Source organism: Symphalangus syndactylus, chromosome 9 (genome assembly GCF_028878055.3).
Source record: "Symphalangus syndactylus isolate Jambi chromosome 9, NHGRI_mSymSyn1-v2.1_pri, whole genome shotgun sequence".
NCBI classification, from domain to species: Eukaryota; Metazoa; Chordata; class Mammalia; order Primates; family Hylobatidae; genus Symphalangus; species Symphalangus syndactylus.
The window spans coordinates 32,675,614-32,692,498 of NC_072431.2; the positions used below are offsets into that span (position 1 = coordinate 32,675,614).

At 37.4% G+C, this 16,885-nt stretch overlaps 1 protein-coding gene across 2 annotated transcripts in view; it reads right to left on the bottom strand.

Annotated features, from left to right (window-relative positions):
• CERS6 (ceramide synthase 6) overlaps nt 1–16,885 on the bottom strand; it is a 342,305-nt gene that overhangs the window by 154,725 nt on the left and 170,695 nt on the right. For both annotated transcript variants that reach the window (XM_055291896.2, XM_055291897.2), the window contains exon 4: nt 156–213. In XM_055291896.2, the coding sequence (XP_055147871.2) occupies nt 156–213 (58 nt within the window). The remainder of the gene's footprint in view (nt 1–155; nt 214–16,885) is intronic.

Below are 16,885 nucleotides of genomic sequence, written 5' to 3' on the forward strand. Positions count from 1 at the left end.
AATATTTTTGTAAGTCAAATGAAAATGCACAAATAATTCTTAGGAAGCCTGATATGATTACCTAAAATATTATTACAGTCACCCATTAAAAAAAAAACTGGGATATAGACATACACTTACATAAGAATTATGTAAAATATTTTGAGAGATCCTACCTTTTTCAGGAATCTGACTCCGTAGGTAAATACATAAAGGTAAAATGAAAATCTCCACCTGTAGAAGGTTAAAAAAAATTCTGTGACATTCAGTTTATATATTCACAGCATATACTCAAATATGTAAGGGAGGGAAAAGCGTTCATTAAATTAAATTTGTCCCCCTACCTCAACTAAGGATTAAACTTAATGAGCAATTTCAGTGCTAGCTGAAGCCATACACTGGTATACATGGCTTATAGAAAATATTTTGAGTATTATATTAATAACTTAATTTTTTCACTGTTAATTGCAGTATTTGCCCAATTGCTCATCTTCTCATTCTCCAACATGTGAACTTCTTCTTGTTTATCACTCATGAAGGGATGTGATTTGATAATATGAAGGTATAATATCTGAGTCAGACGAATAATTCAAAACTAACAACTGGAATTAACTGAAGTTTGTATTTGTTTTAAAAGAATGAATATTTTAAAATTAGGTAAGAATTTCACTTTGTCTCTTAACAACTATATCAACATCTTTGTGGATGTTGCTAAAGGAAGGCATATAGAATCTAAAAAAATCAAATTACAACTATATAAATGGCAATTTTATACCATGCCAAACTTATTGTCTAGCTGTGACTTTCATTTTTAATGAAGAAAAATTTTTAAGTTTTCTTTTGATTTTAAATGATGGAAATGTTTTGTCTTTTAAAATATAAGATGTGTGTGTGTGTGTGTGTGTGTGTGTGTGTGTGTGTGTTTGTATACTTATTACAAAAAACTCTTAACTCTAGTACTAAATTCCCAATTTTACTTCTTGTACTTCTGAGTATGAATAGCTATGCCTTTAAAAGCTGGCTAGGTGTCACTAAATGGCATTCCTGATATCATAAAAAATAAGTTATCTTGTAAGAAAAGACAATTAACTTATTGTAGTATAAAAGTTAAGGGCCGGGCGTGGTGGCTCACGCCTGTAATCCCAGCACTTTGGGAGGCCGAGGCAGGCGGATCATGAGGTCAGGAGATCATGATCATCCTGGTTAACATGGCGAAATCCCATCTCTACTAAAAATACAAAAAATTAGCTGGGCGTGGTAGGGGGCACCTGTAGTCCCAGCTACTCCGGATGCTGAGGCAGGAGAATGGCGTGAACCTGGGAGGCAGAGCTTGCAGTGAGCCGAGATGGCACCACTGCACTCCAGCCTGGGGGACAGAACGAGACTCCATCTCAAAAAAAAGAAAAAGTTAAGAACTTAATTTTAACTCCACCTCCATTACCAATCTCTCAGTGGTTATGGGTGAGAGTGATAAGTTTCTGTTCATTGTACAAATTCTAGATCAGAAATTAAAACCAGGGATGTCTTCATGGGTGTGTGACTTAGGCAGTCACATAAGACTTCATGCTTGATTTAATGCTTTGGTGTTACCATCTTGAAATTCTTAATAGTTGTTGAACAAGGGATGCAGCATCTTATTTTGCATTGGATTCTGCAAATTATGTACCCAGTTCTGGTCAAGACAGACTCAACTAACTTTGGGCAAATCTGTTAATATCCTTTGATTTCAGTTCCATCTCTGTAATGGGAGAGTGGGTTTGTGCTATAATGATGCCTCAAGGATTTGGTAGCACAAGTATTATCTCTACTTCTCTCTAGTCCCTCCCAATCCTTCTTGTATGGAACTAGCCTACTTCATGCATTTGCCTTGTCTGGCCCCTGGAGGCAAATGAATTTGCAACTCTGAGATTAGATTATTTATAACAGCTGTTTCAGTTCTAAGACCCTTGTTAGTAGGTAGTGATCAGGCAGTTTTTATGTACAAAAAAGTTTTACAGAAGTCATTGGAATTCCTACCATCATTTATGTATCTACATTTTATTTCATCACTAAAATGACCCAGTTTTCATAACACATAGATTCTATTATAGGAACACTGATGCCTCCATCATTTGAATAGCAACTTGTGATGAATATTTACAAGGCAGAGTTTATTTCCACAAAATATCTGCAGAAAGCAAAATTTTCAAGCATCTTGCAACTTGAAAAAGCACTTCTTTAAGTTGTGGAGTTTCATGTTATTGTTTTAAATGCTAGCTACCAGTGCCTGATATAGTCCCTCCCAATCTTCTACTAAGATACCTGTAAAAGAGATAAATAATAAAGTTCATGCAACCATGAAAAGGAAGATATGACCTTCAACCTACTGCTAGAATCAGGGAAGAATTCTTATAACAGAAAGAGAATGAAATTAGTGTAAAAAATGTGATTAGCAGTGAAAAGTCACAAGCCTTGAAGGAAGTAGGGAAATCTTCATCTGCATATCACCCTGTCTCCACTTTCTGCCATCTTGTATAGAAATGCAAAATCTGTATCAGTCGGAAACTTTGCCCTTTGCCACAAATGATTACGTACGTTTCTTGAGGCAGCAACAGAATCCCCCACCCCACATCTTAGTGATGGCTACTCTGAAAAGCCAACTGGGAAGAAGGAGATGCACTGTGGAATCTGGCAGTTTCAGTGACAAAAGGCAGATTTAGGGACAAGATGACCTATGAAGGTACTGCATTCTGGAGGTTGGCGTTCTTACATAATCCATATGTAAGCAACAAAGAACAAGGCTATTGGAGATAGCTGCTTTATATGAAACTTTCACTGAAAATGGGGCCAAGTCTATAGACATCAACCTGCTTCAAGGTCAGAGATCTAAAAGAGGACTTTTACTAACAAACAGGAGGAGAGAGTGGGGCTGAGGGAAATCCGCACATCCCCTCTGTTAGCAGTTCTAGATGAATATCTCTAAATTCGGGAATGAAAATAACAGCTCAATGTCAGCATGGGTCTACTAAGTAGTAATAAATGTGGAAAGAAAAGGGCATGTTAAAGATTCAAAGGAAGAACAGTCTCCTAAAAATGACTTCCTAGAGGAATCATTAGTAATTTCTAGGAAAGTTTTAGGCATTGCCAATATAATACAAGAAGATATGTATGACCCCTTGAAACAAAACAGAAAGTTGTAAGTCAATAAAAGACTGCTGGGTAAGATAAAGAGATTATAGGTGGAATAAAGGAGCATTGCACAGAGTCTGAAATATGAAGTGCAGCATTATTGTCCACTGGAGGGGAGGAACATAGATACATACAGTATACAATTAAGTCATTTACATAGAGGGTAAACACCCCCATAAGGCCAGAGAAATGAACCAAAGATGAAAAAAGATCCTAGATCTGGAAGACTAGAAAACAAATCTAATTATAGTTGTTTCTGAGAAAATACAAGAACTGAAATAGAATAATCAAAGACAAAAAGACTAAAAAAAATGTGAACTGAAAAAAAAAGACAGACAACTAAATTGCATTCCAAACAATATCAATTCAAAGCGATGTTCTGACAAAAATGTTGAATGCTAGGTTTAAAATAAAAAAAAAAATACTTCAGTGTTCAAGCATAAAAACAACAAGTCGACACACATAAATCAAATGAAAACAAATCACCATCAAAAGAACAAATATCCAGTTGGTCTTACAGTTCTCTGCTGTATTATTAAGTGCCAAAAGAAAGGGAAGGCTCAATCAAAGAAAGCTTCTGCCAGGCAAACTTCCTCTCATTTGCAGAGGAATATATGAAAAGTATCTCACATATTCAGAGGCTCTGAAAATACATTATTCATTAAACTTTATGAAAAAATTACTTCAGCCTATTCTGACCCACCAATATACAAACAAAAAATAATATTTCAAAAAGTATAATTCTAGCATAAAAAGACTATGGTTAGCAACATAAATCATTGCCCTAAATTTCATTGCCAAATTAAATGCTCTTGTTTTTAAGGGATAATTTAATACAAAATATTTAGCAATAACAATCAAGGGATGAATTCTTAGATTAATGAAAACAAGGAAAGGAAACATTAAATTCATTCTTACAGGAAAATTTCAAAAGACTTCTTTTGATAACAGAAACAGACTAAGACTATTTCTTTAAACACTTAAAGATTACTCTTGGTTAAACAAGTTAAATTTACCTCTGTGTCTTTATGAATGTACCACTAAATGGGAAAAAGAGGGATTTTGTTCAGTAAAGCATAAACTCCCAGGGACACAAAACTGGAGTGAAGACAACCACCGTTTCAGGGCCTGGAAAGCTGCAGGGGAGGAATGTTAGCTTAGCTAGTGGAACCAGAAGTTGAATCCTAAACGATCTGTGGAGGATGCTCAGAAGGACCACCAATTCCCAGAAAGACTCCAAATAAGGAAGCAACTTTGTAAGACCAGTATTGGAAAAAGAAGCCTAGGGATTAGCCTGTCCAAAGTCAGACACGTGGTAAGTGGAAAAACTGGGACACAAACCTAGCAGTGACTCTAAAGCCCTCTCTCAAATTCTACAGAATTAGAGCACTCTGCTTTGCCTAGAGACGTCAATGTGTTCCACTACATTTGCTTGGATATGGAAGCCTTTTATATCTTTCAAACCTGAAAATTAGAATAGGAAGCTAGTAAAAACTACCACCCACTGAATCTGGTTTATTGTCCTTACACAACAAGGTTGAACAGGGCTCTTTGTTAAAATCAAGACTACTCAAGTTTCCATGTAGTTGAGCGGTTTTGACTGAGTTTCTTAATCCTGAGTTCTAGTTTGATTGCACTGTGGTCTGAGAGACAGTTTGTTATAATCTCTGTTCTTTTACATTTGCTGAGAAGAGCTTTACTTCCAACTATGTGGTCAATTTTGGAATAGGTATGGTGTGGTGCTGAAAAAAATGTATATTCTGTTGATTTGGGGTGGAGAGTTCTGTAGATGTCTATTAGGTCCACTTTATGTAGAGCTGAGTTCAATTCCTGGATATCCTTGTTAACTTTCTGTCTCGTTGATCTGTCTAATGCTGACAGTGGGGTGTTAAAATCTCCCATTATTATTGTGTGGGAGTTTAAGTCCCTTTGTAGGTCACTGAGGACTTGCTTTATGAATCTGGGTGCTCCTGTGTTGGGTGCATATATATTTAGGATAGTTAGCTCTTCTTGTTGAATTGATCCCTTTACCATTATGTAATGGCCTTCTTTGTCTCTTTTGATCTTTGTTGGTTTAAAGTCTATTTTATCAGAGACTAGGATTGCAACCCCTGCCTTTTTTTGTTTTCCAGTTGCTTGATAGATCTTCCTCCATCCCTTTATTTTGAGTCTATGTGTGTCTCTGCACGTGAGATGGGTTTCCTGAATACAGCACACTGATGGGTCCTGACTCCTTATCCAGTTTGCCAGTCTGTGTCTTTTGATTGGAGCATTTAGCCCATTTACATTTAACGTGAATATTGTTATGTGTGAATGTGATCCTGTCATTATGATGTTAGTTGGTTATTTTGCTCGTTAGTTGCCATAGTTTCTTCCTAGCCTCGATGGTCTTTACAATTTGGCATGTTTTTGCAGGGGCTGGTACCGGTTGTTCCTTTCCATGTTTAGTGCTTCCTTCAGGAGCTCTTTTAGGGCAGGCCTGGTGGTGACAAAATCACTCAGCGTTTGCTTGTCTGTAAAGTATTTTGTTTCTCCTTCACTTATGAAGCTTAGTTTGGTGGGATAGGAAATTCTGGGTTGAAAATTCTTTTCTTTAAGAATGTTGAATATCGGCCCCCACTCTCTTCTGGCTTGTAGAGTTTCTGCTGAGAGATCAGCTGTTAGTCTGATGGGCTTCCCTTTGTGGGTAACCCGACCTTTCTCTCTGGCTGCCCTTAACATTTTTGCCTTCATTTCAACTTTGGTGAATCTGACAATTATGTGTCTTGGAGTTGCCCTTCTCGAGGAGTATCTTTGTGGCGTTCTCTGTATTTCCTGAATCTGAATGCTGGCCTGCCTTGCTAGATTGGGGAAGTTCTCCTGGATAATATCTTGCAGAGTGTTTTCCAACTTGGTTCCATTCTCCCCATCATTTTCAGGTACACCAATCAGACGTAGGTTTGGTCTTTTCACATAGTCCCAAATTTCTTGGAGGCGTTGTTCATTTCTTTTTATTCTTTTTTCTCTAAACTTCCCTTCTCTCTTCATTTCATTCATTTCATCTTCTATCAGCGATACCCTTTCTTCCAGTTGATCGCATCTGCTACTGAGGCTTCTGCATTCTTCGCGTAGTTCTCGAAATTTGGCTTTCAGCTCCATCATCTCCTTTAAGCCCTTCTCTCCATTGGTTATTCTAGTTATCTTCTTCTCACTCAAAACCACTCAACTACATGGACACTGAACAACCTGCTCCTGAATGACTATTGGGTACATAATGAAATGAAGGCAGAAATAAAGATGTTCTTTGAAACCAACGAGAACAAAGACACAACATACCAGAATCTCTGGGACACGTTCAAAGCAGTGTGTAGAGGGAAATTTATAGCACTAAATGCCCACAAGAGAAAGCAGGAAAGATCCAAAATTGACACCCTAACATCACAATTAAAAGAACTAGAAAAGCAAGGGCAAACACATTCAAAAGCTAGCAGAAGGCTAGAAATAACTAATATCAGAGCAGAACTGAAGGAAATAGAGACACAAAAAACCCTTCAAAAAATTAATGAATCCAGGAGCTGGTTTTTTGAAAAGATCAACAAAATTGATGGACCGCTAGCAAGACTAATAAAGAAGAAAAGAGAGAAGAATCAAATAGATGCAATAAAAAACGAAAAAGGGGATATCACCACCGATCCCACAGAAATACAAACTACCATCAGAGAATACTACAAACACCTCTATGCAAATAAACTAGAAAATCTAGAAGAAATGGATAAATTCCTCGACAAATACACCCTCCCAAGACTAAACCAGGAAGAAGTTGAATCTCTGAATAGACCAATAACAGGTTCTGAAATTGTGGCAATAATCAATAGCTTACCAACCAAAAAGAGTCCAGGACCTGATGGATTCACAGCTGAATTCTACCAGAGGTACAAGGAGGAACTGGTACCATTCCTTCTGAAACTATTCCAATCAATAGAAAAAGAGGGAATCCTCCCTAACACATTTTACGAAGCCAGCATCGTCCTGATACCAAAACCTGGCAGAGACATAACCAAAAAAGAGAATTTCAGACCAATACCCTTGATGAACATTGATGCAAAAATCCTCAATAAAATACTGGCAAACCGAATCCAGCAGCACATCAAAAAGCTTATCCACCATGATCAAGTGGGCTTCATCCCTGGGATGCAAGGCTGGTTCAACATACGCAAATCAATAAATGTAATCCAGCATATAAACAGAACCAAAGACAAAAACCACATGATTATCTCAATAGATGCAGAAAAGGCCTTTGACAAAATTCAACAACCCTTCATGCTAAAAACTCTCAATAAATTAGGTATTGATGGGACGTATCTCAAAATAATAAGAGCTATCTACAACAAACCCACAGCCAATATCATACTGAATGGGCAAAAACTGGAAGCATTCCCTCTGAAAACTGGCACAAGACAGGGATGCCCTCTCTCACCGCTCCTATTCAACATAGTGCTGGAAGTTCTGGCCAGAGCAATCAGGCAGGAGAAGGAAATAAAGGGTATTCATTTAGGAGAAGAGGAAGTCAAATTGTCCCTGTTTGCAGATGACATGATTGTATATCTAGAAAACCCCATTGTCTCAGCCCAAAATCTCCTTAAGCTGATTAGCAACTTCAGCAAAGTCTCAGGATACAAAATTAATGTACAAAAATCACAAGCATTCTTGTACACCAATCACAGACAAACAGAGAGCCAAATCATGAGTGAACTCCCATTCACAATTGCTTCCAAGAGAATAAAATACCTAGGAATCCAACTTACAAGGGATGTGAAGGACCTCTTCAAGGAGAACTACAAACCACTGCTCAATGAAATAAAAGAGGATACAAACAAATGGAAGAACATTCCATGCTCATGGGTTGGAAGAATCAATATCGTGAAAATGGCCATACTGCCCAAGGTAATTTATAGATTCAAGGCCATCCCCATCAAGCTACCAATGACTTTCTTCACAGAATTGGAAAAAACTACTTTAAAGTTCATATGGAACCAAAAAAGAGCCCGCATTGCCAAGTCAATCCTAAGCCAAAAGAACAAAGCTGGAGGCATCACGCTACCTGACTTCAAACTATACTACAAGGCTACAGTGACCAAAACAGCATGGTACTGGTACCACAACAGAGACATAGATCAATGGAACAGAACAGAGCCCTCAGAAATGATGCCGCATAGCTACAACTATCTGATCTTTGACAAACCTGACAAAAACAAGAAATGGGGAAAGGATTCCCTATTTAATAAATGGTGCTGGGAAAACTGGCTAGCCATATGTAGAAAGCTGCAACTGGATCCCTTCCTTACACCTTATACAAAAATTAATTCAAGATGGATTAAAGACTTATATGTTAGACCTAAAACCATTAAAATCCTACAAGAAAACCTAGGCAATACCATTCAGGACATAGGCGTGGGCAAGGACTTCATGTCTAAAACACCAAAAGCAATGGCAACAAAAGCCAAAATCGACAAATGGGATCTCATTAAACTAAAGAGCTTCTGCACAGCAAAAGAAACTATCATCAGAGTGAACAGGCAACCTACACAATGGGAGAAAATTTTTGCCACCTACTCATCTGACAAAGGGCTAATATCCAGAATCTACAATGAACTCAAACACATTTACAAGAAAAAAACAAACAACCCCATCAAAAAGTGGGCAGAGGACATGAACAGACACTTCTCAAAAGAAGACATTTATGCAGCCAAAAAACACATGAAGAAATGCTCCTCATCACTGGCCATCAGAGAAATGCAAATCAAAACCACAGTGAGATACCATCTCACACCAGTTAGAATGGCCATCATTAAAAAATCAGGAAACAACAGGTGCTGGAGAGGATGTGGAGAAATAGGAACACTTTGACACTGTTGGTGGGACTGTAAACTAGTTCAACCATTGTGGAAGTCAGTGTGGCGATTCCTCAGGGATCTAGAACTAGAAATACCATTTGACCCAGCCATCCCATTACTGGGTATATACCCAAAGGACTATAAATCATGCTGCTATAAAGACACATGCACACGTATGTTTATTGCGGCACTATTCACAATAGCAAAGAGTTGGAACCAACCCAAATGTCCAACAACGATAGACTGGATTAAGAAAATGTGGCACATATACACCATGGAATACTATGCAGCCATAAAAAATGATGAGTTCGCGTCCTTTGTAGGGACATGGATGAAACTGGAAACCATCATTGTCAGTAAGCTATTGCAAGGACAAAAAACCAAACACCGCATGTTCTCACTCATAGGTGGGAATTGAACAATGAGAACTCATGGACACAGGAAGGGGAACATCATGCTCCGGGGACTGTTGTGGGGTGGGGGGAGGGGGGAGGGACAGCATTAGGAGATACACCTAATGCTAAATGACGAGTTAATGGGTGCAAGAAATCAACATGGCACATGGATACATATGTAACAAACCTGCACATTGTGCACATGTACCCTAAAACCCTGAAGTATAATAAAATAAAAAAAAAAAAAAAATCAAGACTACTAAAATGTGCATTTGAAGCAGGAAATCAGAGCATTGAGGTCTCAGGTCTTGTTGCCAGGTGTCATCCAAAAGGCAAGGGATTGTAAACTACAGAGGCAGCAGAAGCAGGGGAATCATCCAGAGCAGCCACCACCCCCTACAACTCAGCACATGTTCGAGGGAGACCAGGGCAGGCATACCAGGGCCATTTGATTTACAACTTTTATATAGTACTTCCTCTATCCCCTGAGTTCTTCTAAGCACTTTACAAATAGGAAGTCATTTAATGAAACTGTTCCACACAACAAGGTAGGCACTATTATCAACATCTTTATTTTTCTTTCCCCTGATGAGGAAATGAGCACAGAGTGGGTTTAGTTACTTGCTGAAAGCTACACAGCTAGTAAGAGAGAAAGTCGGGACTGGAAATTAGGCTGTTTGGTTCCAGCATCCAAACTCTTAACCATTAAGCTATGCTACTTCTTCCTGATTTTAGACCTAAAAATTGAAGACAACGTATTCAGCTAAAATGATGTTTCTAACCTGGTGGATATTAGTGGATGCTGCATAATTGAGAACTGTCTCTACTGTGATGAACGGCAACTGACTGCTTGCAAATCTGGGGATAGAAGAGGACTGAAAAGACACTTCTTTTCAATACCAGGGTAGCTAAAACAATATTAAGCTTATTAACAATTATTACCCAGAGGGTTTTTCTCTGTCCTACTCACTCACCTCTCTCTACCTGCTGAGCCACTGTGGCTCCTTCAGGATTTATGTCAAATTCTAGTTGTTCCATAAAGCCACCTTTTCTGGATGCTGCAACATGGAAAACACTGTAATTCTGACTTGTCCTTTACCTCCTCTCCTTCTCTTTGATTATAGCCACAAGCCTTTGAATTGCTTGTGAGTTCCAAGTAGAGCAAGACTGAGTTTTATTTATCTTTGCATTTCTGACCACAAACAGTGGCTTGCAAAGAATAGTTCCTAAACTGACATCTAAATTTTTATTAAGAGTACAAGTGCTCCTTTTATTTACTGACTTTTAAGTATATTTAAACCACAATAGATCAAATAATTTATCAACTACTTCCAGGAACTGTGCAAGTATGAACAAAAAAGGGGAGAGAGATGACATATATTGCCAATCCAATTTCTAAAGTGATCAATCAATCTGATAGAAATTTGGAATAAAAAATAGTCAACTCTGGAATGGTCTAGCTAATGAAAAATACTGTTATTGTGTTTAAAACTAAGATACATTGCTAGAGCACCAAAAAACCAGTATACGGTTCTTTTGATTCTGAAACTGATTTTATTAATTGAGACATTTCTCATTTCAGCTTTTCCATAATCTAAACAAAAAGATTAACTAATTTATTATCAAATCCATGAAGAGAGGTGAAGTATGGCTTATACCTATGACATTAAAATTTTTCTTTCATAAAATTTAACACAATATAAATCACTGTGTTGTATCTTACAAATTATTACAAATGAAGTGAAATTATACAGTTGGATAAATGAGCAGAATATATTTAGGAACAAATACAGACTTCAATCTACTGTTACTTTAAAATACATAAATCACTTTACCTCTAAGAACAAAGTAGATTAAGTGCCTATTTTTCCACTCAAAACTCAGAGCTGATGACTTTCATGAGATATGAACAAAGCTACAAGATAGACATATTACACTCATTTTTATCAGTTTTCCAGTCAAGTACAATGGAATTTATAAAAACTTTCCAATGAGGTTTCCGTATTATTTGTGACACATTCCCTTCCACAAAGTTTGGACATGAAGTAATTGTGGATTCAAGTTTGATAGAAATAGTCATCTTTGTGAAGTCCTTTTACTTATAATAGGTTCTCTTGGCCGGGAGGGGGGGGTGTCACCTATTTATTTTTACAAAACAGTAACAGCTGGCATTTCATGGGTACTTACTTTATACCTGATACCATCACAAGAGTCTTACATATATAAACTCACCTACATTTTGTAAGAACCCTGTGGGATAGATACACTGTGCCACTATCATTCCCATCGTACCATAAGATGGCAAGTTTAAATTACTTGCCAAAGTACATGGTGAATTTGGGATTCAAATCCAAGCAATTTGACTCCAGAGATCATGATTTTTACTACTAAATATTAAAAGTTTTAGCACATAAATTAAAATCTTATTTTGACTATAAATACCATTACTCTGCTGCTACCATCTCTGTTTCAGCTCCTTTCCTATGCTAAGGTAGGAGGGCAAATAAGGCTTTGTCTACTCTTCATTTCTCTAAATAATATAAAGCACACACTCAATGTGAAATGACTTAGCTAAAATCCTATTCAGAGCTGGTGTCATGAATGTATACTAGCAGAAAAACAGCTCACTGAATGCAACGATTCGGTCTTACAGGTGTTTTACAGGAACATCAGTGTATTTCTGTCCACATAAATCAGAGGCATCTAATCCTGCACTCTTAAATTTTCTTGAAGCAGACATTGTTTTTAAATAGCCTAGGTAGGGTCCCTAAGAGCCCATCTATGACCTTATTCTACAGATAGAAGACCCATGGAATTGTAAACTTTTCTACATTTAACAAGTAACTTTGTGAAAGAAAACAGGTGTGTCCCCATTTTTCACACCAGGTCTCCATTGACATCTTGGGGTCCTGTGACCTGAAAGTCAAGACTAGAAATGGGTAACTATGCCACAAGTGTCAGAAAAAAACTCAGATACCTGATATACTGCCTATTTTTTGAGTATAGTGTTCTTTAGTGTATAAATATCAAATTTTACAGATTAAACTGACATCTAAAGTTCTTAAAAGTCACCAGCTTCAGCCTTTGTTTGGGTAGATTGGTGAATTTTTGATTTGTGGAACAAAATAAGGTCCTTCAATTATTTTGCATTTAATAAGTCTAACAAAGCCATCAGACATATTCAAGCACATTAATGATTCAGATACAAAATTCTTTCTCGTCCCATGAGCTTTTAGCCAAAGTGTCTCTCTCCAAAGATTGTAACACGGCATTTTTTTTTGCCTGCTTTACTGAGGTATAACTGAAAGAGAAAATTGTACGATGTGAAGGTGTACAACATGGTAGTTCATATACAGATACTCTGTGAAATGATTCCCATAATCTAGTTAGTTTTAAACCTGGGTCACCTTACCATGCTATACATTAGATCCCTGGAATGTATTCATCTTATAACTGAAAGTTTGTTATCTTTCAACCAACATCTCCCTCTTTCCCCCACCCCATCCCTGGTAATCACTATTCTACTCTGTTTCCATGAGTTCAACTGACACCACATTCTGAAGGAGGAATAGGCTTGAAGTCTTGGTTAACTGATTGCTTTCATCTGTAAACATTGTTAAAAAGTTGTCACACGATTCTTAGGTCAGTAGTCTCCTTTTCGAGCTGTTACTGAGACATTGACTTTATTACTTGAGTTCAATGGAGATGTTCATCAACTAGGGAGGAAGCAAATTGATTGTAGTTTGAAAAACATCCCATATGTCTTAAACAATAAAATAAAGGTGAGATGAAAGATTCCTTTCTGGAAACTCTGACATAAAATCTAAATTTCTAGAGTAGCTTTCAAACTTTCATTAGTTTAAAGAAACTAATGTCCAAAGAAATATGATAGCTAGGGGAAAAGATGTTACTCATCCGATGGACACGTTATGCAGACTTGAATTCTTGCTTTAAGACAAACATTTCCTGAAACTATTTCCACCTCCATCAATAATTAACTCTGTAACTCCAAATAGTTTTCTTCATTTGCTTAAGGCTCAGCTCTTTCTGTTTGAAAGGGAACAGAATTATCAATGCAAAGTCTTTGAGGATGGAGGTAAGTCAAACCCATTCACCTATTCACTTTTCATTCTCCCCTCAAAGGTGAACTTAATTTGGGCAGAAGAGTCTTCATTAAATCATTGATTCAAAAAATATATTAGGCACTTATGGAAAGTCTGATGATTTGCAAAGGAATGCTATATGTCTCTCATATATATGCATATATAAAAACACACACATATGTAGTAAAAACAAAACAAGAAAATATAAACATCGAATTCAGGACAGACGTCACTTTTGAAGAGTAAAGAACAGAGAAAGTATACAGCAAGCTGTCCAAACCACAGCCTGCAGGCCACATGCAGCCCAGGACAGCTTTGAATGCAGCTCAACATAAATTTGTAAACGTTCTTAATACATTATTAGATTTTTTTGTGATTTTTTGTTAGCTCAATGACTATCCTTAGTGTATTTTATGTGTGGCCCAAGACAATTCTTCTTTCAGTGTGGCCCAGGGAAGCCAAAAGATTGGACATTCCTGGGGTATATGGGGAGCTTTAGCTGATTCTGTAATATTTCCGTCCTTTAAAACAGCATCAAATATTACTGGGTGGGTTTTTATTATATTAGCCTCTGTGCTTGTTACATTTTCTCTGTGTTGTAAAATATTTCATTATTAAAAGATTCTGTACACGCCGGGCGCAGTGGCTCACGCTTGTAATCCCAGCACTTTGGGAGGCCGAGGCGGGCAGATCACGAGGTCAGGAGATCGAGACCACGGTGAAACCCCGTCTCTACTAAAAATACCAAAAAAAAAAAAAAAAAAATAGCCGGGCGTGGTGGCGGGCGCCTGTAGTCCCAGCTACTCGGAGAGGCTGAGGCAGAAGAATGGCGTGAACCCGGGAGGCGGAGCTTGCAGTGAGCCGAGATTGCGCCACTGCACTCCAGCCTGGGCGACAGAGCAAGACTCCGTCTCAAAAAAATAAATAAATAAATAAATAAAAAATAAAAAAAATAAAAAATAAAATAAAATAAAAGATTCTGTACACAAGAATTATGCTCACTCAAAATGTATTAAATGACTATGTCTTTTCCTTCTCTCATACTTAGAAACGTCATGTGACTTGTTCTTTATGCTATCATTCCAACCATCTTTTTCTAAGCATCATAATTAATTTTCTTGTTTTCCTGTCACTGTATTCATGCCTTTAGGGCTAAAATTGCCATTGGAAGTGTATCAGATATTGTATGCATATATAGTTCTAAATCCACTATGTTCTATTTCACAGATTTAATTTTGATTTTGTTTTTTAGTACTTTGGTCATAGGCTCCATTAACAGCTAGCCCATATTGTTCTTTATTGGGACCCATTCTTTTCTCTCCGAGTTGACTACCCTTGTCAAGCACCCGGCAGGGTAGAATTCAGCACCACTGGTATCTGTCCCTTCCCATTAGTCTTCCCAACATCAGCCCTAGTCCCTACAATCTATTCAAAATACATCTGCAAAAAATTCAATGTCATTCTATTAGGTGAAATTCTGCCTATAAAATACCTCTCATTACTTCTAGAATCCCCTGAATATACACTAATCTTATAATTGTCAGCTTAAAGTCTATTTACACTCATTTGAATGACCATAATTTGTGGGAATCAGAAAAAGATAAGCAAGAATTTTCCAACTAACCATTGTCTAGTGTAAGGATAAAAAAGGGAATAAAATATTGATCTATTGTGGTCAAAATTAAATTCAGTCAATATGACTTTGGAGCATGCACTGGCAAAGGTCACAATTCTTTAGTGTGTGCTTCAAGCAAAAGTAGCCAAATGTTTATTATTATTTAGAGTCAAACTAATGTCATGTGTCTCTTGAACATCAAGGCTCTATGTAATTTTTTTCTTATCTGAAAGCAGACTGAAGACAAAAAGTCACTTTTTCAGCACTGATACTGTGATTGCAAAGGAAAAGAGAAAACTAAAGCCAAAGTTCTTAAGTTTTCAAAAAGCATGTACATTTGATTTTAAGAAGTGAATTTCCCCAGCTGGGCAGACTGCTTGAGCCCAGGAGTTCAAGACTAGCCTGGGCAACATACTGAGACCCCATCTCTGCAAAAAATACAAAAATTAGCTGGGCTTGGTGACATGTGCCTGTAATCCCAGCTACTCAGGAGGCTGAGGTGGGTGGATCACTTGAGCCCAGATGAACAAGGCTGCAGTGAGCTGTGATCACACCACTGCAATCCAGCCTGGGCAACAGAGCAAGACCTTGTCTTAAAAAATAAAAAATAAAAAAAAGGTGAATTTCCCCTTCTCTATTACCGTTTGGTGTCAGTTTTCTGCTGCAGGCTCTACTACACATCTCATAACAAAACACGAGACTGAGTAACAGAACTTCCACAGGGATGAGGTGGAATCCATCACTTATTACTAAATCCACATCTATTAACAATAGAGTAAAATGTCTTTAGTTTCTTTATCTGAAAATGGGGACTAAAATACCTAATTCTTAAGGTTGTTAGGTGAATTCGATGAGAAGAAAAAATTAAATTAACATGAACAGGAATGGATCCTAGTTGGCTGAGGAGGCTCATTCTATTTTTTTTTTTAATTTTTTTGTTTTCATAGGTTTTTGAGGAATAGGTGTTATTTGGTTACATGAGTAAGTTCTTCAGTGGTAATTTCTGAGACTTTGATGCACCCATCACCCAAGCAGTATACACTGAACCCAATTTGTAGTCTTTTATCCCTCACCCCCTTCCCATCCTTTCCCTGAGTCCCCAAAATATATTGTGTCATTCTTATGCCTTTGCATCCTCATAGCTTCCACTTATAAGTTAGAACATATGATGTTTGGTTTTCCATTCCTGAGTTACTTCACTTAGAATAATAGTCTCCAATCTCATCCAGGTTGCTGCGAATGTCATTAATTCATTTCTTTTTATGGCTGAGTAGTATTCCATCATATATATATAAATATATACGTATATATGTGTATGTGTGTGTGTGTGTGTGTGTGTATGGATTGTGGAACCAGCCCAAATGCCCATCAATCAACGAGTGGATAAATAAACTGTGTCCACTCGTTGATTGATGGGCATTTGGGCTGGTTCCACATTTTCACAATTGTGAATTGTGCAGCTATAAACATGCGTGTGCAAGTATCTTTTTCATACAATGACTTATTTTCCTCTGGGCAGATACCCAGTAATGGCATTGCTGGATCAAATGGTTCTACCTTTAGTTCTTTACCATAGTGGCTGTAATAGTTTACATTCCCACTAGCTGTGTAGAGGTGTTCCCTGTTCACCACATCCATCTTAACATCTATTACTTTTTTATTTGATTATGGCCATTCTTGCAGGAGTAAGGTGGTATCACACTGTGGTTTTGATTTGCATTTCCCTGATCATTAGTGATGTTGAGCATTTTT